Here is a 24,790-nt window from a genome sequence, read left to right on the forward strand (position 1 = left end):
TGAGAGGAAGTCTTAACAGAACTGGGGGATGACAGACAGGAAGTGGGGGGGTGGAGATCTAATATATTGTTGTGCCAAACACTAAAGCATGATATTGTAATAAATCTGCACCCTATTCCCTACGTAGAACACTACTTTAGACCTGGTCAGAAGCACCGTAGTGCACTACGTAGGGAGTAGGGAACCAATTGGAACAGAGACAGTAATTCCCCTGAACATCTTCCTCTTCCTCATCTGGTTTCTTGAACAGCCCTTCACTCCTCCCCTCTTCCTCCCCTCCTCCCTTTTCATTCTATTCTATCAGCCACACCACTAGCTCACCTCCACACAATACATTTACAAGTTAAAGACACACCTTGGAATAAATAACAAAGGAAAACTATTACTAGATGAAGTTTAGTGTTTTTTATTATTTCCCATCACCATAAATCATATTTAATCACTGAACAGTAGCAGACCTAACTTCATCTGTTCCTGACTCTGGATAGTGGATTAAAAAGACCATCAATCTCCAATGATATTAAAGTACTATTCTGAACATTACTGATATACTGAGTGGCAAGTCAAGATATCTGCTGGTTTTATTGTTTGGTCAATAGCACCACCTGCTGGACAGGTTTAATGTTGCTGGACTGAGCAGTATGGGAGGATGAAAGATGACACATTTAGGGACGGTTTCCTGGACATCTACATTGAACATACTTTTTAGTCCAGGACTAGGATTAATCTGTGTCTGGGAAACCAGTCCATATAGTTTAGTAGAAAGTAAGTGATACCAGCTTGTAGTGGGCTGACTAGTCCTGAATTGTCCTTTAGTTCCTGGACAATTTTCCATGCAGCTCCAGGTGACAGAGAACACATCAATTAGGACCAACAAGCTGATCAATGATACTGAGGAGAATTACATAGAGACAGAGAACCAACTGAGAAAACATATCAATGGTTCTGAATGACAACCAATATACATCAACACCAGACATCATGATTCATGGAAATGTACAAGATTAAAACATTGCAATTACAAAAATATGAAAACATTGAATTTTAATTCATAACATCTTCTGAAGATCAAATCAGTTAAATCATTGTAGATAAAACAGAGCAGAATGAATCATCACATCTGGGGACCATCACCACCAGCATGACTAGTATCTATGTGGACCCTACTACAGTTTAACCAGCTCAGCTATAGACTACACCAGCATGACTAGTATCTATGTGGACCCTACTACAGTTTAACCAGCTCAGCTATAGACTACACCAGCATGACTAGTATCTATGTGGACCCTACTACAGTTTAACCAGCTCAGCTATAGACTACACCAGCATGACTAGTATCTATGTGGACCCTACTACAGTTTAACCAGCTAGGCTATAGACTACACCAGCATGACTAGTATCTATGTGGACCCTACTACAGTTTAACCAGCTCAGCTATAGACTACACCAGCATGACTAGTATCTATGTGGACCCTACTACAGTTTAACCAGCTCAGCTATAGACTACACCAGCATGACTAGTATCTATGTGGACCCTACTACAGTTTAACCAGCTCAGCTATAGACTACACCAGCATGACTAGTATCTATGTGGACCCTACTACAGTTTAACCAGCTCAGCTATAGACTACACCAGCATGACTAGTATCTATGTGGACCCTACTACAGTTTAACCAGCTCAGCTATAGACTACACCAGCATGACTAGTATCTATGTGGACCCTACTACAGTTTAACCAGCTCAGCTATAGACTACACCAGCATGACTAGTATCTATGTGGACCCTACTACAGTTTAACCAGCTCAGCTATAGACTACACCAGCATGACTAGTATCTATGTGGACCCTACTACAGTTTAACCAGCTCAGCTATAGACTACACCAGCAAGACTAGTATCTATGTGGACCCTACTACAGTTTAACCAGCTCAGCTATAGACTACACCAGCATGACTAGTATCTATGTGGACCCTACTACAGTTTAACCAGCTCAGCTATAGACTACACCAGCATGACTAGTATCTATGTGGACCCTACTACAGTTTAACCAGCTCAGCTATAGACTACACCAGCATGACTAGTATCTATGTGGACCCTACTACAGTTTAACCAGCTCAGCAGTACCATTGAGCCAAAACCTAGGATAGAGGGGCTGAGTGAATGTGGTCTGGACTCTGTGGAGGAGGGTCATTGTGTCAGAGACACTGTAGAAGGACAGAGTACCTGCCTTGTGATCCAGGTACACTCCTACTCTGGAGGACTGAGGGCCTGATACTTTAGTCGCAACATTATTGTGTCTGAACCAATAACCACCTCTACAGCACATTAAGCTCCAGGACTTGTTATTGTATCCAAATCCACTATCTGTCCCTGTTCTGCTGATGTCTTTATATGAGACTGCTGTAAAAACAACACCAGTCCACTCCACCTCCCAGTAACAGCGTCCAGACAGACCCTCTCTACACAGAACCTGCCTGTATTTGGTGAATCTGTCTGGATGACCAGGATATGGTTGGACTTGGCGTGTACGTTTCACCTTTCTGTTCCCTTCAGACAGAGAGAGGTGTGTGTGTGCTGTGTTTGGGTCCAGTGTGAGCTGACAGGAATCTGGGAGAAGAGCAGAGCAGACACCAATGAGGGGAGTCAGAACAATAAGTTAAGTCAGATACTGTATCTACCCTATCTTTGATTAGAGCACAGCAGAGATCAAATCAGAGAAATATGAGGAGTCAGATAGATACCCAGTCTTTGATTAGATCTACTACTGATATATATTTCTAGAGGGATTGTTAGGAGTGTCAGTAAAAAGAGACTGTTAGTTACTTCACAATAAAGAGACTCACATTGTAACAACTGTTCTCTGGTCTTGGGCTCTGGAGGCAGTACAACATCCACTATATTCACTACAGACACACAAACACATTGACAGAGAGAGGGAATGTTATCATCAGACCATATTCCACATGTATATGACTAGTAGGGAACTTTCAATGGTCTAAAGTTGATGTTCTTATTGTTTTCAACACACCTGTAGTGGAGATCTTGGTCCATTCTCCTTTAAGGAAGTCTTCAAGTTTCTCTCTCAGTTCAGACACAGTCTTACTCACATCTCCAAAGTACTGAAGAGGACGGACAACGATGCTGGGTAAGTCTGAAGATACACTGATACTGGAGAGAGACTGATAACTCTGGAGAAAGAGTGAGAGAGAGAGAGAGAGAGAGGGACAGACAGAGAGAGAGAGAGAGAGACAGAGAGAGAGATAGAGAGAGACTTACAGAGAGAGAGAGAGAGAGAGGTGGGTCACGATCAGATGAGCTCCTGCATTTTTCAGCATTTTCTTTAAAAAAGATCAATTTAGAGTTAGATAAACTTGGATTTTTTGTCAGGAACCCATACAGGATGCTACCCTCTACAACATAACCTTCACTTCAAATCAAAACTCAAAACCTACAACCTGATTTTGGACGGATTTACGGAATCACCTGGAAGGTTCACATCTACCAAGGATTAATTATTATATTCAGCAAATCCTCTGGAAATCAACAGAAACCTGAGAACACCACCCAACCTGGAACTGAGTGAGTAATGTTTAGTCTGAAACTATATTTGATTTCCAAAAGCCAAGAAGAAAAATACATGACACTACTTTATAAGGACTGAATAGTAATATAATTCTGCCAAGCTTGATACAGCTTCAACTAGCACTTAAGTGTCAAGTGAGAGGTGTCAAAGCCCATTAGCCCAACAATGGCAGGAGAGTCGAATAATCTACCCCAACCAAATGGAGAGGCCTTAGAAGCTCCCTCCTGCTGTTCAGAGGAAATTAAAATACAGTACCCTGTGCATGTAAAAAATGACAAGACAAGAAAAGATCACAAAATGAAGCTCCTTATGGAAAATCAAGAGACACTTTTTGCTGACTATTACAAAAATGGGAACATCAGCAACCTTATCTTCCACACAAACCATCCCCAGGCATGGCACAGTGCTATATTAGCACACTACCCCTCTGTTAAGAGAGGGGGGGTTAACGAGGGGTGGAAACTCAGGATTCTTGACAATGAGGACGAGGAGTCAGCTAATATAAATCTCTATAAGTCTGGAACAGTATTGGTACAGGGCAACCACAAACAGTTTCAGCTGGACTTTCACCTAATCAAAGAATTAGCCCAGCAGGAGAAGCTCTCCCTTGATAAAGATACCCCCACCCCAAGTGGGTCAGACCAAACCTCTTCACCATATAACCCCACAGACGAGCAACCCTCAGCAGACAGTCAACCTCCCAGTACAGAGTACTTCTCCCTCATTGAAATGAAGGATAAATTCACCCAGCTGGAGGTAAGGCAGGTGGAGCTGGAACAGCAGGTGATCACACTCCAGTCAGCACAGACCCAGACAACAGTCCAGCACAACAACACCCCCTTAACCAGACCTGGAGAGCTGGAGGTGGAGAAAGACATATCTGCACTATGGACAGTGGTGAGACAACATCAACAGGAGAAAGAGCAGGAGCAGGAGAAGAACAGAGCACTAGAGGAGAGGATCAGACTACAGGAGGAGAGGGAGAGGGGGATGGAGGAGAGGATCAGACTACAGGAGGAGAGGGAGAAGGGGATGGAGGAGAGGATCAGACTACAGTAGGAGAGGGAGAAGGGGATGGAGGAGAGGATCAGACTGCTGGAGGAGAGGTTGAGGGGGATGGCATGTGACAGAGAACAACCCACTAGGGAGGTGGCCATCCCCACAGAGACGCCAGCAGAACAGCCCACCTCAGCACCCGACAAAAGTCTCAACACCACAGCAGAACAGTCCACACCAGACCCTGACCATAGAAACGACATCACAACAGAACAGACAAAAGAAAAACCCCAAGCCCAGCAGCTCTCACCCCCTCTGAGCACCCCCCCTGTCAGCCACCCTGATAGCCCTCCTGACAACCCCCCCACACCCACTGAGGACAAACACAAGACACAGATTGTCCTTCTTATGGACTCAAATGGGAAATATATAGAAGAAAAAAAACTTTTTCCCAAACACAGTGTGTCTAAACTCTGGTGTCCAAACACCCAGCGCGCCCTAGACCTTCTGTCTGAGGACAAACTAGGCTCACCTAGCCACATAATAATACACACAGGCACAAACGACCTGAGAGCACAGCAGGAAAGGGTGGCCACAGCACTGAAGGGAGTGATTGAAAAAGCTTCTTCTACTTTCCCCAACGCACAAGTGGTCATCTCCACCCTGCTACCACGAAAAGACTTCCACCCTGCTACAATACAGCGGGTAAACGCAAGCATTTCCCGTGACTGTGCCTCAAAACCAAATGTTTTTCTGGCCCACCACTCCACCCTGGACTTGAACAGCCTCTATGACCAGGTCCACCTCTACAAGGCAGCAGTGCCCACCTTTGCCCGGACTCTAAAGGACATCGCTCTCAAACGAAGCCCCAACACTTCACACAGGAGCAACAGATCAATAGACACCCCACCCAGACCAGCGAGACACCCTCCAAGACCTCCAGGACCCCCCCCTGGACCTACACACCCCCCCCACATCAACCATGCCCACACCCAATTTAGGCCCCCTCAGATCAGACCCATGCCACTCCTGCCCACCCCATGCACCCCACCCCCGCAAAGAGGGCATCAACATGGAAGTCACACATACGCCCAGGTAGTGAGCGGGCAAACAGGCCCAACCCCCACTCTTACACTCGCCCAAGCCAACGGCATGTACCAGATGCTCAGCAGGCTCTGCTCACACTTACTGGCCTGAGGCCAAACCCCGACCAACAACATTGGACACTTTATGGAACAAAAAGCCTTCACTATATCATCCTGGAATATCCAAGGTCTGAGGTCATCTGCCTTTGGCCTAAAGAGCAGGAACCCGGACTTCACCAAAGAAATCGGTAATGCAGACATTGTCATCCTGCAAGAAACATGGTATAGAGGAGACGGACCCACTAGTTGCCCTCTAGGTTACAGAGAGCTGGTAGTCCCATCCACCAAACTACCAGGTGTGAAACAGGGAAGGGACTCAGGGGGAATGCTAATTTGGTATAGAGCAGACCTAACTCACTCCATTAAATTAATCAAAACAGGAACATTTTACATTTGGCTAGAAATTCAAAAGGAAATTATCTTAACAGAGAAAAATGTCCTCCTGTGTGCTACCTATATCCCCCCACTAGAATCCCCATACTTTAATGAAGACAGCTTCTCCATCCTGGAGGGGGAAATCAATCATTTCCAGGCCCAGGGACATGTATTAGTCTGTGGCGACCTAAATGCCAGAACTGGACAGGAACCTGACACCCTCAGCACACAGGGGGACAAACACCTACCTGGAGGTGACAGCATTCCCTCCCCCATATGCACACCTAGGCACAACTATGACAACATAACCAACAAAAACGGGTCACAACTCCTGCAGCTCTGTCGCACGCTGGGTATGTACATAGTCAATGGTAGGCTTCGAGGGGACTCCTATGGTAGGTACACCTATAGCTCATCTCTTGGCAGTAGCACTGTAGACTACTTTATCACTGACCTCAACCCAGAGTCTCTCAGAGCGTTCACAGTCAGCCCACTGACACCCCTATCAGACCACAGCAAAATCACAGTCTACTTGAACAGAGCAATACTCAATCATGAGGCATCAAAGCCAAAGGAACTGAGTAACATTAAGAAATGCTATAGATGGAAGGAATGCAGTTTGGAAACCTACCAAAAAACAATTAGGCAACAGCAAATTCAATCCCTTTTAGACAACTTCCTGGGTAAAACGTTCCACTGCAATAGTGAAGGTGTAAACTTGGCAGTAGAAAATCTTAACAGTATTTTTGACCTCTCAGCTTCCCTATCAAATCTAAAAATCTCAAATAGAAAACCGAAGAAAATGAACAACAATGACAAATGGTTTGATAAAGAATGCAAAAATCTAAGAAATAAATTGAGAAACCTGTCCAACCAAAAACATAGAGACCCGGAAAACCTGAGTCTACGCCTTCACTATGGTGAATCACTAAAACAATACAGAAATACACTACGGAAAAAGAAGGAACAGCACGTCAGAAATCAGCTCAATGTAATTGAAGAATCCATAGACTCTAACCAATTCTGGGAAAATTGGAAAACACTAAACAAACAACAACACGAAGAATTATCTATCCAAAATGGAGATGTATGGGTAAACCACTTCTCCAATCTTTTTGGCTCTATAACAAAGAATAAAGAGCAAAAACATATACATGATCAAATACAAATCCTAGAATCAACTATTAAAGACTACCAGAACCCACTGGATTCTCCAATTACCTTGAATGAGTTACAGGACAAAATAAAAACCCTCCAACCCAAAAAGGCCTGTGGTGTTGATGGTATCCTTAATGAAATGATCAAATATACAGACAACAAATTCCAATTGGCTATATTAAAACTCTTTAACATCGTCCTTAGCTCTGGCATCTTCCCCAATATTTGGAACCAAGGACTGATCACCCCAATCCACAAAAGTGGAGACAAATTTGACCCCAATAACTACCGTGGAATATGCGTCAACAGTAACCTTGGGAAAATACTCTGCATTATCATTAACAGCAGACTCGTACATTTCCTCAATGAAAACAATGTACTGAGCAAATGTCAAATTGGCTTTTTACCAAATTACCGTACAACAGACCATGTATTCACCCTACACACCCTAATTGACAACCAAACAAACCAAAACAAAGGCAAAGTCTTCTCATGCTTTGTTGATTTCAAAAAAGCCTTCGACTCAATTTGGCATGAGGGTCTGCTATACAAATTGATGGAAAGTGGTGTTGGGGGTAAAACATACGACATTATAAAATCCATGTACACAAACAACAAGTGTGCGGTTAAAATTGGCAAAAGACACACACATTTCTTCTCACAGGGTCGTGGGGTGAGACAGGGATGCAGCTTAAGCCCCACCCTCTTCAACATATATATCAATGAATTGGCGCGAGCATTAGAACAGTCTGCAGCACCCGGTCTCACCCTACTAGGATCCGAAGTCAAATGTCTACTGTTTGCTGATGATCTGGTGCTTCTGTCACCAACCAAGGAGGGCCTACAACAGCACCTAGATCTTCTGCACAGATTCTGTCAGACCTGGGCCCTGACAGTAAATCTCAGTAAGACCAAAATAATGGTGTTCCAAAAAAGGTCCAGTCGCCAGGACCACAAATTCCATCTAGACACCGTTGCCCTAGAGCACACAAAAAACTATACATACCTCGGCCTAAACATCAGCACCACAGGTAGCTTCCACAGAGCTGTGAACGATCTGAGAGACAAGGCAAGAAGGGCATTCTATGCCATCAAAAGGAACATAAATTTCAACATACCAATTAGGATCTGGCTAAAAATACTTGAATCAGTCATAGAGCCCATTGCCCTTTATGGTTGTGAGGTCTGGGGTCCGCTCACCAACCAAGATTTCACAAAATGGGACAAACACCAAATTGAGACTCTGCATGCAGAATTCTGCAAAAATATCCTCCGTGTACAACGTAGAACACCAAATAATGCATGCAGAGCAGAATTAGGCCGATACCCACTAATTATCAAAATCCAGAAAAGAGCCGTTAAATTCTACAACCACCTAAAAGGAAGCGATTCCCAAACCTTCCATAACAAAGCCATCACCTACAGAGAGATGAACCTGGAGAAGAGTCCCCTAAGCAAGCTGGTCCTAGGGCTCTGTTCACAAACACAAACACACCCCACAGAGCCCCAGGACAACAGCACAATTAGACCCAACCAAATCATGAGAAAACAAAAAGATAATTACTTGACACATTGGAAAGAATTAACAAAAAAACAGAGCAAACTAGAATGCTATTTGGCCCTAAACAGAGAGTACACAGTGGCAGAATACCTGACCACTGTGACTGACCCAAACTTAAGGAAAGCTTTGACTATGTACAGACTCAGTGAGCATAGCCTTGCTATTGAGAAAGGCCGCCGTAGGCAGACATGGCTCTCAAGAGAAGACAGGCTATGTGCTCACTGCCCACAAAATGAGGTGGAAACTGAGCTGCACTTCCTAACCTCCTGCCCAATGTATGACCATATTAGAGAGACATATTTCCCTCAGATTACACAGATCCACAAAGAATTTGAAAACAAATCCAATTTTGATAAACTCCCATATCTACTGGGTGAAATTCCACAGTGTGCCATCACAGCAGCAAGATTTGTGACCTGTTGCCACAAGAAAAGGGCAACCAGTGAAGAACAAACACCATTGTAAATACAACCCATATTTATGCTTATTTATTTTAACTTGTGTGCTTTAACCATTTGTACATTGTTACAACACTGTATATATATAATATGACATTTGTAATGTCTTTCTTGTTTTGAAACTTCTGTATGTGTAATGTTTACTGTTAATTTGTATTGTTTATTTCACTTTTGTGTATTATCTACCTCACTTGCTTTGGCAATGTTAACACATGTTTCCCATGCCAATAAAGCCCCTTGAATTGAATTGAATTGAATTGAGAGAGAGAGAGAGATAGAGAGAGAGAGAGAGAGATAGAGATAGAGAGAGAGAGAGAGAGAGAGAGAGAGAGAGAGAGAGAGAGAGACGGACAGAGAGAGTGAGGGACAGAGACAGAGAGAGATAGGGATGGACAGAGAGAGAGATAGGGACGGACAGAGAGAGAGATAGGGACGGACAAAGAGAGATAGGGACGGACAAAGAGAGATAGGGACGGACAAAGAGAGATAGGGACGGACAGAGAGAGAGATAGGGACGGACAGAGAGAGAGATAGGGACGGACAGAGAGAGAGAGAGGGACGGACAGAGAGAGAGAGGGACAGACAGAGAGAGAGAGAGGGACGGACAGAGAGAGAGAGAGGGACGGACAGAGAGAGAAATAGGGACGGACAGAGAGAGAGAGAGGGACGGACAGAGAGAGAGAAAGGGACGGACAGAGAGAGAGATAGGGACGGACAGAGAGAGAGATAGGGACGGACAGAGAGAGAGAGAGAGGGATGGACAGAGAGAGAGACAGGGACAGCGAGACAGACAGGACAACATAATGATTGAGATGAATAGTTTCACATGAAGTTAATTTCATATCACATGTAACAAGACTGTTTAGTTACCTGGAGGAAATGGATGTGATCCTCTGTGTGTGAGAGCTGCTCCAGCTCAGTGCTTCTCTTCCTCAGCTCAGCTATCTCCTGCTTCAGTTGCTCCAGGAGTCTTTCAGCTTGACTCACTTGAGCCTTCTCTTGGGCTCTGATCAGCTCCTTCACCTCAGAGCTCCTTCTCTCAATGGAGCGGATCAGCTGAGTAAAGATCTGATCACTGTCCTCCACTGCTGACTGTGCAGAGCGCTGGAGAGAGAGAGAGGGAGAGAGAGGCAGAGAGACAGAGAGACAGTAGGTACAGTAGCCTCTCTGCACCTCATTGAGTTAGAACGCTGCCACCCTGCTCTCCAGGTCCACCTGGCCTTGTCCCCCCTCCTGGACAGACAGGTACAGAACACCTCTTGGTCCTGCTCTACTCTCCCCCCTCCTGGACAGGTACAGAACACCTCTTGGTCCTGCTCTACTCTCCTCCCCCCTGGACAGGCAGGTACAGAACACCTCTTGGTCCTGCTCTACTCTCCTCCCTCCTGGACAGACAGGTACAGAACACCTCTTGGCCCTGCTCTACTCTCCTCCCTCCTGGACAGACAGGTACAGAACACCTCTTGGTCCTGCTCTAGTCTCCTCCCTCCTGGACAGACAGACTCCCTCCTGAACAATGTCTGTTACACTGTAACTTACCGGCAGCCTCACATAAAAACGTATTGGTTAACAAAGCTTTGATTATGACCAAAGTCTATAGTAGTGAAAAGTCTCTCTCTCTATTGTAACTTACCACAAATTGCCATCATAGCCTATCTACATGAATGTGTCCTGTCAGAGTCTTTTCCTCTCCGTTAACCGTTAGCTAGCAGTCTCGAGCCACAGCTGACGTTGACCACAATGAGCTACAAGTAGGACTGACGTCACTAGCGGTGCAGCAGCCTCTGCAGCAGCAGCCTCCCCCGGGTCCTAGTGCCCGCCCGGTAACACGGTTAAGATGCGATGGAACGGTTGACGGGAAACCAACAAATCACAGAGAAAATATATTGACTGATATATTGAATTGTTTCGGGTAGCTTTAGTTTTGGCTTTAATCAATTCAGAAAATACTTGAAAACCAAAATAAAAAAGAATAGTAGCCCTCCTCAGGAACCACAAAACCCTCACAGACCAACTTCTTCTTCTATGATATAATGGCGGTCCACAAACCAACGTTAAAGGTGCATGGCGCCACCTACTGTGCTGGAGTGTGTCCAATCACGGTTTACACCACTCTAAATCCTCCTACCTATCTCAGAACTTCTGAGGAAATAAAAAAGAGTCCTACTAACTTCTGATAGACCCTCCCCCATCCCCCAAATCCCTTCCAACTCCCCCCCAAACCCGTCCAACCTCAATGACCCTACACTTCAATCTTTCCCTCTCTTCAACGTCCTTACAACAATATAACAACACATGCTCCACCGTTTCATTGACCATACCCTCCAGACACAAACCATTCACATGCTGCCAACCAGATGTAAGGACCAGTTCAATGTACAATGTCCTAAACACAATCGAGTAAACACCACCTCTTCCTTCCTAATCTGACCTTTGATCCTTGGTCCACCGACCTTTAGAGGACATATAAATGCCGTCCCTTGTTCGCAGTCCCATCTCTTCTGCCACACATCTATCAAAATGTCTCTGATCTTACATTTGGCCTCACCTCTACCCAGTGGAACATTAATATCAATTATATCTTGTTTCAAAGCTCTTTTAGATAACTGGTCTACAATTTAATTTCCTTCCACACCTGAATGTGCTGGGACCCAGCAGAATCTCACTACTACACCCATTCTCTCAATTCTCCATAATAACATTGATACCTACAACTGTCCAACCAAAACCACTGCCTTGTCTACTAGTATATTCCCAACAGTCATCTAGAACAGTAGCAGTGGGATGCTCAACCTCACAGCCTTTCAACCCAATAAGCTAATGACAATTTATTACGTCGTATACCCAAAGGCATCTCACCTGCCTCCACTAGTAAGACACATACAGATGTTGATTTAAATGCACCAATACATATCCTTAAAGCTATATACTGGATTCTGTCCAGCTTCTGAAGACAAGTCTTTGCTGCTGTTCCATAAACTATACATCTGTAATCAATTGTTGTCCTGATCAGAGCTCTATAAATATCCATCAACGATTGTCTGTCAGCACCCCATTCATAACCAGAGACCCACACAACCAACTACCACGAAAGTGATGGAATGAGAAAGAGAGAGACATCGTTACAACACTGTACATAGACATAATATAACGTTTCTTCTTCTTTGGAGTTTAACGGTGGTTGGCATCCAATATGTTGCATTACCGCCCCCAACTGGACTATAATATAAATCTATTTTACTTTGTGATAGAAAATGGGAAAAGGGGAAATTATGATAATACTAAGTAACACCCTTCCAACTAACCCTACACTCATTAAAAACCCACTACCCCATTCCACTACTTTGCCCCTATCTGCTCCTGCACCATGCCAACTAACCCTACACTCATTAAAAACCCACTACCCCATTCCACTACTTTGACCCTATCTGCTCCTGCACCATGACAACTAACCCTACACTCATTAAAAACCCACTACCCCATTCCACTACTTTGACCCTATCTGCTCCTGCACCATGCCAACTGACCCTACACTCATTAAAAACCCACTACCCCATTCCACTACTTTGACCCTATCTGCTCCTGCACCATGCCAACGACCTGGGAGGACGGGACACCACCACTCAACACACCATCGGCACTTGAATTATAACATTTGAACATAGGCGGAAATCCCAGCGGGGACGGGGGGGACACGACCACCCATCCTGGGAAAAATATGATTTGTCCCCCCCAATATATCACTGTAAACATAACTATGTAATTTCAATAATATTAATAATACGCAATGAAAGCACTTGTGCTGATTATAGACACTTAATAGCGCGTTTTTAAGTTTCAAAAGATTGCGACCCCCGCCCTTTTCCTCACAATGGTTTGATCCACTGCCAGTTCCTTAGCTGGCAGGTAAAAGATAGTTCGTATCTACTGTGTGAAAGGCACTCAATGCACGTAACTGACGTGAGGTTTATCTAGTCAATCGGCCATAGCAATGTTTTTTTTTATGTTGGCAGGGTTCACACACTAGCTGAATTTGCAGTGCTAGCACGTAACTAAAGCAAACGTTAACCATCATGCTAGCTAGTACCTATTCCATTTATGTGGCGTCGTCAAAGATGGAATCTTTGCTATCGTCAGTTTATTCCAAGATTAGCATGCAGCTGGAGTGCTTCAAAGTCCCTGTGATAAGGTTAGCGATAAACTGAAGTCCAAACTGAACAGAACACAACTACATTGTCTTAAATATATTTAATTTAATATTTAATGGTCTCGTTGCAAAAGCTAAATTGTCGCTAGTGAACATTTTTATTTTATTTTACCTTTATTTAACCAGGTAGCAAAGATTATAGCAAACACCACAGAAACGGAATTGGTGCTCGCTAGCTTTGCAAATTCAGCTAGTGTTGGAAGTCAGCCAATATGAAACAAACTATATTAAAATGACGAAAGGTTGCAGCATATGTTGTGTAAATGGTGAACTCATACAGCTGTCAACTCTTGTCACTGCAATCCGTTTCACATTTACCTTTTAGATCGAAGCCCATATAGAATTGTCATGACGTTGGGTTGGGGGTAGGTTTATGACAGTCATAAATACCTCTTTCCCCCTTTTTCTCTCTCCCTACTATGACTGATGTGACATAAGGAAACCCATGGGTTAACATAGAGGTTCTGGTAACATCAGAAGTTGGGGGAAATGAACTATATTCTGGTGATCCGACCAACTGAACATATGCGGTGGTACTTAAGGTATATTATGTCACTTCGGTTGCCCTCTGACACATTCTCATCAAGGATTGAATGACATAAACTCTACTGTGGAAAGTCTAAATGTCAGAGTTATCGGATTCACATGGAATTGTTGTTTAATTCAAATGTTTGAATATGACATTATTTGTGAAGAGATGAAATGTAATTTTAGCTTCCAAATGAGAGATCTGTGCTTTCATAAGTTTCTCTGCTTACAGTGGCCCGCCCCTGTGAAGAGGAATGGGTTATAAACCTTTCAGACACACCCCTCTCCCTCCACTATAAAAGCCATTTTCCCAGAAAATAACTTTCTGTTCCGGGTACTCTCGGATGACGATCCAGTGTCAGAATGGTTCAGATAATCACTATAGATGAAGCCAACATCAGCATGGACTTTGATTGTGAATGGTATGAACTTTGAACTCGTATTCACTACAGAAGTGATATCTCCTAGCCTTTGAGTTAGCAACAGCTAAACGCAGGTTCGGAAGGACAGTCCAAGTATCCCGTCTAATACACACAACGTTCCCGTGACTACCAGAGACATTCTTCAAAGGACAGAGGACTCGGGTGATGACACGGGCCATCTACCACCAACCTACTGAAGCGCAGCTCAGAGTAAATATGTATTGCATTTTCCTCTTCAAATGGGCGGTAATTTAGAATGCATAAGATACTGTATTTACGATAGTACAGCTCGCCTATGTCAAGTCTCCCGCTCTTTCACTAGGACTCCCCCCCTTTCCTTTGTGTAACAAGCTGTCATATCGATTCTGCCCGCTAGGGACGTTTTTCTGTATGACGTAATTTGTGATCAAGTTATGATTTAATTGTGTATGTGTGTTTCTGTGTGATTAGTTAGGTATTTAGTAAATAAATAATTAACCTCTAATGAGCCTCTACCCCGGGTCCGGGATCACCCCCCACCCCCCCACACACTGATTAGCATAGCTAGCATAGCTTCACAAGTAGATAGTAGCATCTAAATATCATTAAATCACAAGTCCAAGACACCAGATGAAAGATACAGATCTTGTGAATAAAGCCACCATTTCAGATTTTTAAAATGTTTTACAGGGAAGACAAAATATGTAAATCTATTAGCTAAACACGTTAGCAAAATACACCACTTTTCTAACTCCATCAGTTTCTTACTACTTCAGGTGCTATCACCAATTCGGCTAAACTAAGATATTGATAGCCACTAACCAAGAAAAAACCTCTTCAGATGACAGTCTGATAACATATTTATGGTTTAGGATAGGTTTTGTTAGAAAAAAGTGCATATTTCAGGTAGAAATCACAGTTTACAATTGCACCGACCATCACAAGACGACTAGAATTACTATAGAGAGCAACGTGTATGACCAATTTACTCTTAATAAAACATTTCATAAGAATAGACAAAGCATAGCAATGGAAAGACCCAGATCTTGTGATTCCAGACAATATTTCAGATTTTCTAAGCGTTTTACAGCGAAAACACAATAAATCGATAAGTTAGCATACCACATGTGAAAACGTTACCAGAGCATCGATTCCAGCCAAAGAGCGCTATAACGTAATCACCGCCAAAATATATTAATTTTTTCACTAACCTTCTCAGAATTCTTCCGATGACACTCCTGTAACATCATTTTACAACATACATATACAGTTTGTTCGAAAATGTGCATATTTAGCCATACAAAACCGTGGTTACACAATGAAAATACTAGGAAATCAAGCCTCAAAATGTCTGACGTCATCTTCAGAGTGATCTAGTTTAATTGAAAGCTAATCATATACTTGACTAAAAAATACAGGGTTGACAGGAATCGAAAGACAAATTAGTTCTTAATGCAATCGCTGATTTACATTTTTTAAATTATCCTTACTTTTCAATACAGGTTGCGCCAAGCGAAGCTATAGCAAACAAGATGGCGACATAAACGTTTAACATTTATCGACAGAAACACGATTTATCATCATAAATTGTTCTTACTGTGAGCTGTTCTTCCATCAGAATCTTGGGCAAAGAATCCTTTCTTGGGTCGAATCTTCTTTTGGTCGATAGATGTCCTCTGTCCTTCGAAATATCCACTAACGATCGAACGGGACCCCGAAACGTGTCCAAAGTTTCAGAGTGCACAACAAAGAAATTCCTCAAAATCGCACTAAACGGATATAAATTGCTATAAAACGGTTCAAATTAACTACATTATGATGTTTTTAACAACTATAACGACTAAAAACATGACCGGAGAAATATCACTCTCTAAACAACGATTTGGAAGGAGGCAGGTCTGATGTCCATTTTGCGCATGACGCATGCAGGAAGAGAGCGGTACTTCTACGTTTTCGTGTTTTATAGTGGCTCTGATTGCGCAATCGAATCCATTCAAAACGTGATGACGTACTGACACCCAGAGGAAGACGTAGGCAGTGTCGGTTTCTCTATAGCATCTACTGGCACCTTAAAACCGATCCCAGATCAGGGGTAAAAATTTCTGAAATCTGACTCCCTGTCAGGAAAAGTGATGTAGAAGTAGTTCTGTACCACTCAGAGACAAAATTCCAACGGCTATAGAAACTAGAAAGTGTTTTCTATCCAATAATAACAATAATATGCATATTGTACGATCAAGAATTGAGCACGAGGCAGTTTAATTTGGAGACCAAAAAATGCTAATGCGGAACAGCACCCCCTATAGTTGCAAGAAGTTAAACCCAATTTTGCATTGCTGATTCAACTTGTTAGCCAGGATTCTTGCAGATAATCAAGGACTTACAACTTTCAGATGAGACTGAATAAAATGACGATTAATGTGACTGCTATTTAGTAAAATATTACTAAATCTTTAAGAGTTTATTCGAAAGATAACAGCTCTATAAGTATTCTTTCGTGGTGTCCCTCTCTAGTTAATTCATATTTACATGATTAGTTCAATCAGGTAATATTAATTACGGAGAAATTATTTTATAGAATAGCATGTCATAGCAATTAATCTGGCATAGTCAAAGACACGACAGAATGATAGAAGATAAGATGATAGAAGCCCATCTCCTACTGTAAATAACCTACACACTGTGTGTGTGTGTAGCCAGCCAGCCAGGTAAAAAAATGGCGGACATCAGAGTATTTTTCAGTACACCAAAACGCAAAGTAAGAACCCTAGTAGCCTAATATCTCAAAGACCAGTTGATAAAATGTTCATAAGAAAGAAGTGAAATGCTAATGGAAATGTTTCACAATGATGTCATTAGGCAGAGCAGGCAACAGATGGCACACAGACAGCAGAGCTGGGGACAGATATGCAGGGACAGACTGGCAGAGACAGGGAGTCTCAGGTAAGTTTGTTGAGTCTTTGTTTGGCAACATTATGAAAGGTTCTCCATTTTCTTTTGTAAATAGGGACATAATTGGAAAATGCCATGGATTCCCCCACTCTCAACTTAAACTGGTGACTAAATTAAGATTTGTTTTAGGCAATGGTATTGCTGTTGTGATTAATTGTGTAGTTTTGGGTACCGGTAGTTACGAGTACGGCAAACACCTTATTTATTTTCTAGGAGACAGACTGTGAGTCATTGAGGGTGGTGAAAGGGAAAGAGCCAGGGAGAGAGACTTCAGAGAACAATGTCACAGCCACGGCAGGACCAGGTGTCACCCTTGTTGCCAGCAGCACCAGTATAGGGGACAGTGGCACAGTCCAGTTACCTCAGTGATGGCACAAAACTATATCAGCCACACCCACAATTTATAGAACCGCAAACTCTTGCCAACAGAGTGTTGACGTTTCAAGAGAGATAGTTTCGCGATTTCCCCTGGCTACATTATAATCCATCAATAAAAGGAGTGTTGTGTTTTCACTGGAGTCAAGGGTTTTCAAGACAGCCATCTTTTGGCCAAAGAGCAGTTGCTGCCTTCATTAGTGCAGGATTTAGGAACTGAAGAAAAGCCATTGAAAAATTCACAGCACATCAAAACTGCCAAACCCACCGCCACTTTGTAACTGTAACAGCACACCAGCTAAATCCAATGGATGATCCCATTTTACTGAAGTGGTTAACAGAGCGTACCACAATGTACAAAGGCCCCAAAGCACGGAATGAAATTCTGAACATCATGGCCAATACAGTCATTCGAGCCATTGCAGCTGAGATTAGGTCTCTTCCGATTGTACAATTTTCAGTAATTGTTGATGGTACTCAAGATGTCTCTGGTGCTGAACAGGAGAGTGTCTGTCTGCGTTATGTTGACCATGACCTTGTCCCTCACAAGGAGTTTATTGGGCGGTACAGGGTGTTGGAGACAACAGGCGAGGGCATTGCGGAAGTGGCAACTGATGTGTTGTTGAGGCTCAATTTGCCCATGTCTGGCTTACGTGGGCAGAGTTACGATGGTGCCTCAAACATGGCAGGAAAATACACAGGTGCACAGGCAATTGTGAGGAGGCAGCAGCCATTAGCCCTCTATGTACATTGTGGAGCACACAGTAAATCTGATTACACAGGCTGGCTGCTCAGCCTCCCCACTGATCCGGGATTCCCTTTCTTGGGTCCATCAGTTAGGTGTCCTCTATGGCCAGTCAGGAAAGATTAAGAGCATGTTTGAAACAATTGTCACGTCCAAAGATACAAATCTGACCACCCTGAAACCCCTATGTCCAACAAGGTGGACTGTGCGGAATACTGCTATTAGAGCTGTGCTAGGGCAGTATGAGCGGGTACTCAGCAGCCTAGAGGAGATGGCAAAAACTGCATCCAAGACAGCTTCAACTGCCAGTGGCTTGATCGAGCACTTCAGCAAAGGCAAGACTGTGTTGGGCCTCACACTTGCCTCTGCTGTTCTTGGAGAGCTTGAATGTCTAAACATTTCACTGCAGAAGAAAACTCAGACTGTCTCTGGTATGCAGGGTGCAGTCGAGTGTGTGCGGTCATCTCTTAGGGGCAAGAGAAATGACGAAAGCTACCTTGCACTGTATGAGAAAGCAACAACATTGATTGACTATTGAATCCATTGAGACGCACTCAAGACGATTTGCTGGCAAAGCAGTGGATCACTATAGGGCAGAATTTTTTTAAGTGTTGGATGGTGTGGAGGTTCAGTTTGGCGACCGTTTTGACCAGGACAGTCTAAACGTCCTGCAAAAGTTGGAAAGAGCGCTTCTCACGGGGGAGTTGGATGAGTCTCTAGATCAGTACCCTGAGCTGAACATAGATTCTCTTTCAGTGCAGATCCCTCTCTTTCACAACAAATACCCCTGTAGCAGCAGTGGAGAGGCAGCAGAGGTCCTCAGGAGGCTTCCAGTGGAGGTGCGGGGGTTGTTTGACCAAGTTGAGGTGCTGATCAGAATTTTGTTTGTGGTGCCAGTGTCTTCATGTGAGGCTGAGAGGAGTTTCAGTGCACTTCGCAGGTTAGAGACTTGGCTACGGGCCAGCATGGGCCAAGAGAGACTGAACGGCGTAGTTGTCTGTAATGTACATAATGTACATACGTAATGTACATAAAGACAGGCTGGACAGTCTCAAGAGGGAAAATATCTGCCAGCAATTTGTTGGATCCATTGAAACCCACAAACATATGTTCAGTTCTTTTGTTCAGTAGTGTGTATAGCAGTGGTTCTCAACCTTTTTTGGGGTACTGGAACCCCTGCATATTTTGAGGCAAGGCAGGCAAGGTTTTGAGCGGTCCTCAGGGACCTCCACCCCCTATGTAAACTTACTGGAAACCTTGTGGTACTGCATACGTTCATTACACTTTTTTATTTCACGGACCCCTTTCAATTACACCAGGGACCCCTAGGGGTCCACGGACCCCTATTTGAGAACCCCTGGTGTATAGTATGATATTTGTTCTTTTGTTTAGTAGTCTTCAGTTTTTAGTACATGACAGTACACTTAATAATTCTTTATTTCATGTTATTTTATTTAAAATTGCATACTTTGTGTGACATACTTGTCCATAGCTGCTGTTTGAAGAGTTGAGACACTGACTGAAGGATATTTTGGTTGATTTAGTTGGGTTATTCATTGAAGTAGTTATTTTGCTTTTAGAACTATACTTATTTGTATCTTTTTGTTCTTGTAAAACTATTGTAGTAGACTCAGGCCAGTGGAGACCAACTTTGTGATGGTTCTCAATGGAGATTATTTTAGACGAGATCACACCATGTTCATTGTATTTACGAAAACTGCTCCCAGTAGGTGGCAATAGGTGGCAATTGTACTGTACACTGTAGTACAGTACAATTGCCACCTACTGGCCTTTCTTGGTATTGCTGGTTTTAAGTACAAATATCTGCATAACTATTATTAGTAGTAGTATTATAATGATTTAAACATTTGAACAAGTTGGTACAACCCTTCAATTAACCACTGTACCTATCAATTATCCAGTAGTAGTGATTATGGTTCCTCAATATACATTTAACATATTACAACGTAGGCTGTGTTACAGCACTACTTTTGGTGTCCCCCTCAGGAATTGCTCTTGAGAAAATGTAATGTAATTGTCCAAAGTTGATATCAGATTTTGGCCCCTGCATTTGAAATGTCTCTATTTTTTTAATTAAATGTAGTGTAATGTTTACTGTTCATTCATGATTGTTTATTATCTACTTCACTTCTTTGGCATAGCAAAGATCTGTTTCCCATGCCAATAAAGATCTTTGAATTGATTTGAGAGAGAGCTCCATGTTAATGTATAGGGGACATGAGTCAGTCATGGTTACTCATGGTTATGTGATGAGGTAGCCCCGCCTGCTACTTCTAAATCAGTGTCGGTCCAATAGGGAATGTCCTCTTGGTGTAACGGTCAAGATGTTGGTTTCTCCCACGGTAGACCTGGGTTCATCTCCCGTCAGTTACATTAAACAGTCTATTCTCTGAAAGGGGTCCAGACAGCCTGTTCCCAACAGTGGGGTCAGTGGGATTTGTTAGGTCAGCAGTTTGTCATCTCTCTCTCTGATTGGAGGAGAGAAGTGAAATGGTGTGTCTCCTCTGGTCAACAATACTCACCTTGAAAGACTTCACAGCTTTTTGGAGATTCTTCTGCTCCTTCTCTCTTTGCTGGAATCTCTGCTGGACCTTCTTCTGACTCATCCCCAGCTTCCCCAGCATCCCCATTCTCTGTGGAGAATCACTCTTCAATGAGCTATCAAGCTTTATTAGTCCAGTAGATCAATAGTATAGTAATGTGACATAGGACCCATAGAGAGGAAGGTCTACAATCCTGAGGAAGTTCCTTTACAACATTATATTATGTTGCTATGTGAATGATTATAGTTTTTATGGTGGGCCTACATGTATCAAGGGGTTGAGACTGAACTTTGGACTGATAAAAGGCCATTCAGAATGATAATAGTGTTTGACTTTAGAAAATGGTGATACATTTGGAGAATCTGGGTTAACATATCTATATACTCAAGGTTTGTGTTCATATTTGTGGATCCGTTTCATTTGAATGATCTCATATTCAAACAGATTTAGTTCCTACTGTATCTTTAATTCTTTGTTTATCAGACAATCACCAACAAGTTGTTCTGGTCTTACCTGTTTCTCAGTCCTCTCTGCTGCAGCTGACACTGTATCATGGCCTTTATGTTCATCCATCACACACATCAGACAGATACACTGCTGATCGGTATGACAGTAAACCTCCAGCAGTTTGTCATGATGAGAGCAGATCTTCTCCTGTAGTTGTGCGGTGGCTTTGACCAGCTTGTGCTTCTTCAAAGCAGGAGATTCATAGTGAGATTGGAGGTGAGTCTCACAGTAAGAGGCCAGACACGGCAGACAGGACATGAGGGCTTTCCGCTTTCTGGTCCCAGTGCAGACATCACACGCCACATCTCCAGGTCCACCATAGCACAGAGCAGGAAGGGGAGCAGCCTGGAGTCCTGTCTTCTTCAGTTTCTCCACCAGCTCAGCCAACATGTTATTTTTCCTCAGAGTAGGCCTTGGAGTGAAGGTCTCTCTGCACTGAGGACAGCTATAGACCCCTTTCAGAACATCCTGATCCCAGTAGCCCTCAATACAGCTCCTACAGTAACTGTGTCCACAGGGGATGGTGACTGGCTCTTTCAGTAGATCCAGACAGACAGAACAACAGAACTGGTCCTGGTCCAGCAGAACTCCCTGTTGAGCCATTTGGACGGTTGTTCACTCTCACACAGACAGACGACAGAGAGAATCAGATCAGTTTCGTTTCCTCAGAAAATAGTTTGTGGGAGGGGGAGGGACTTCCTGGTTCTGCCAGAGGGTTGGGGTTAGGAGGGAGGGAGGGGTTAGAGGAATGGAGGAAGAGAGAGAGGAACTGCATGCAACAGCAAGAGGGAGACAAATAGTTTTGTTCCAAGGTTAGAGCCCTTAACATGGAACAAATGACATAGTTTCGTTTCCACATAAGAGAGTTTGTGAAGGGGAGGGACTTCCTGGTTCTGCCAGATGGCTGGGGTCAGAGGAAGGGAAGGAGAGAGAGAGGGAGGGGTTAGAGGAAGGGAGGGAGAGAGAGAGGGAGGGGTTAGAGGAAGGGAGGGAGAGAGAGAGGGAGGGGTTAGAGGAAGGGAGGGAGAGAGAGAGGGAGGGTTTAGAGGAAGGGAAGGAGAGAGAGAGGGAGGGGTTAGAGGAAGGGAGGGAGAGAGAGAGAAAACTGCAGGCAAAGTTGAGAAGGAGACAAATATTTTAGTTCCCAGGTTAGGACCCTTAATATGGAATAAATGAAATAGAGTGGTTAGAATATATAAAGGGTAACAGTTTCTATGAAGTACATATCTATAATGCTTTTAATGAATGTTGTAATGTCTTCAACTGATATGCTGTGATACTAACTATAAGTATAGTTAGATTTTCTCAGGTTTTTGCCTTTAGAATCAGTTCTGTTATACTCACAGACAATATTTTGACAGTTTTAGAAACTTTGGAGTGTTTTCTATCCTAATCTGTAAATTATATGCATATTCTACGACCTGGACCTGAGAAATAGTCTGTTTACCTTGGGAACGTTATTTGAAAAAATAATAATAATCTGACCCCTAGCGTCAAGAGGTAATAACTCTACCTACATGTACATACTACATCAACTAACCGGTGCCCCAACACATTGACTCTGTATCGGTACCCACCCTGTATAAACTCTCCCTATTGTTATTTTACTGCTGTCCTTTAATTACTTGTTACTTTTATTTCTTATTCTTATCTGTATTTTTTAAAACTCCATTGTTGGTTAGTGGCTCGTAAGTAAGCATTTCACTGTAAGGTCTACACCTGTTGTGTTCACCTGACCTGTTCACCGGACGTGCTACCTGTCCCAGACCTGCTGTTTTCAACTCTCTAGAGACCGCAGGAGCGGTGGAGATACTCTTAATGATCGGCTATGAAAAGCCAACTGACATTTACTCCTGAGGTGCTGACTTGCTACACCCTCGACAACTACTGTGATTATTAATATTTGACCATGCTGGTCATTTATGAACATTTGAACATCTTGGCCATGTTCTGTTATAATCTCCACCCGGCACAGCCAGAAGAGGACTGGCCACCCCTCATAGCCTGGTTCCTCTCTAGGTTTCTTCCTAGGTTTTGGCCTTTCTAGGGAGTTTTTCCTAGCCACCGTGCTTCTACACCTGCATTGCTTGCTGTTTGGGGTTTTAGGCTGTGTTTCTGTACAGCACTTTGAGATATCAGCTGATGTACGAAGGGCTATATAAATACATTTGATTTGATTTGTTGTATTCAACGCAAGTGACTAAGAAAATTTTGATTTGATGTGTATACTGTAGCATTAAGGTTACCCTTCACTAGAGGGGCCTAGCCCGAACCATGAAAAACAGCCCCAGAACAATATTCCTTCTCCACCAAACTTTACCGTTTCCACTGCTCCAGAGTCCAATGGCGGCGAGCTTTACACCAATCCAGCCGACTCTTGGCATTGCTCATGGCTTTTGTGCGGCTGCTCAGCCATTGAAGCCCATTTCATGAAGCTCCTGACAAACAGTTATTGCGCTGACGTTGCTTCCAGAGGCAGTTTGGAACTTGGTAGTGAGTGTTGCAAACTGAGGACAGACTCGCTGGTCTCGTTCTGGGAGCTTGTGTGGTCTACCACTTCACGGCTGAGCCGTTGTTACTCCTAGACATCTCCTCTTCACAATAACAGCACTTACATTTGACCGGGGCAGTTCTAGCAGGGCAGACATTTTACGAACTGACATGTTGGAAAGGTGGCATCCTATGACAGTACCACGTTGAAAGTCACTGTGCTCTTCAGTAAGGCCGTTGTACTGCCAGTGTTTGGAGATTGCATGACTATGTGCTCAGTTTTATACACGTCAGCAACGGGTGTGGCTGAAATAGTCAAATTCACTCAATTGAAAGGGTGTCCACATACTGCTGTATATATAGTGTATCTGTAAGGTCCCTCAGTGGAATTCAAACACAGATTCAACCACAAAGACCAGGGAGGTTTTCCAAAGCCTCAACGGCTCAGTCTTAGATCGCTGCTCCTGAGTGGCGCAGGGGTCTAAGGCACTGCATCTCAGTGTCACTACAGTCCCTGGTTTGAATCCAGGCTGTATCACAGGGGTCTAAGGCACTGCATCTCAGTGTCACTACAGTCCCTGGTTTGAATCCAGGCAGTATCACAGCGGTCTAAGGCACTGCATTTCAGTGCAAGAGGTGTCACTACAGTCCCTGGTTTGAATCCAGGCTGTATCACAGCGGTCTAAGGCACTGCATCTCAGTACAAGAGGTGTCACTACAGTCCCTGGTTTGAATCCAGGCTGTATC

General features: G+C 43.4%; 1 protein-coding gene across 3 annotated transcripts; it reads right to left on the bottom strand.

Moving 5' to 3' along the window:
- Window positions 1-390: 390 nt before the first annotated feature.
- LOC139577482 (tripartite motif-containing protein 16-like) lies at window positions 391-22,345 on the bottom strand. Of its 3 annotated transcripts, none has more exons than XM_071404503.1 (6): window positions 21,560-22,345; window positions 21,026-21,115; window positions 10,145-10,378; window positions 3,027-3,186; window positions 2,842-2,901; window positions 391-2,605 (listed from the first exon to the last, which is right to left on the bottom strand). In XM_071404503.1, the coding sequence occupies exons 1-6, from the start codon at window positions 22,154-22,156 to the stop codon at window positions 2,097-2,099; spliced, it is 1,650 nt and encodes a 549-aa protein (XP_071260604.1). In that variant the 5' UTR covers window positions 22,157-22,345; the 3' UTR covers window positions 391-2,096. The 3 variants fall into 3 exon arrangements, 2 of the variants coding, with proteins under 2 accessions (XP_071260604.1, XP_071260603.1); XM_071404502.1 differs by having other exon boundaries at window positions 21,026-21,136; window positions 21,560-22,341; XR_011675307.1 differs by lacking the exons at window positions 391-2,605; window positions 2,842-2,901; window positions 3,027-3,186; window positions 21,026-21,115; window positions 21,560-22,345 and adding an exon at window positions 10,908-11,436 and having other exon boundaries at window positions 10,264-10,378.
- Between the last annotated feature and the right edge of the window lie 2,445 nt (window positions 22,346-24,790).

Source organism: Salvelinus alpinus, chromosome 6, assembly GCF_045679555.1.
Source record: "Salvelinus alpinus chromosome 6, SLU_Salpinus.1, whole genome shotgun sequence".
Taxonomy (NCBI): Eukaryota; Metazoa; Chordata; class Actinopteri; order Salmoniformes; family Salmonidae; genus Salvelinus; species Salvelinus alpinus.

Bases quoted from the DNA above. Each gene is read 5' to 3' on its own strand.
- LOC139577482 (XM_071404502.1), bottom strand. From the start codon at position 22,156: ATGGCTCAACAGGGAGTTCTGCTGGACCAGGACCAGTTCTGTTGTTCT. The intron at 10,379-21,025 runs GTGAGTATTGTT...CTCTCTCTCCAG, and splicing joins AAGCTGTGAAGTCTTTCAAG to CGCTCTGCACAGTCAGCAGT. The intron at 2,902-3,026 runs GTGTGTTGAAAA...GTGTGTCTGTAG, and splicing joins GACCAAGATCTCCACTACAG to TGAATATAGTGGATGTTGTA.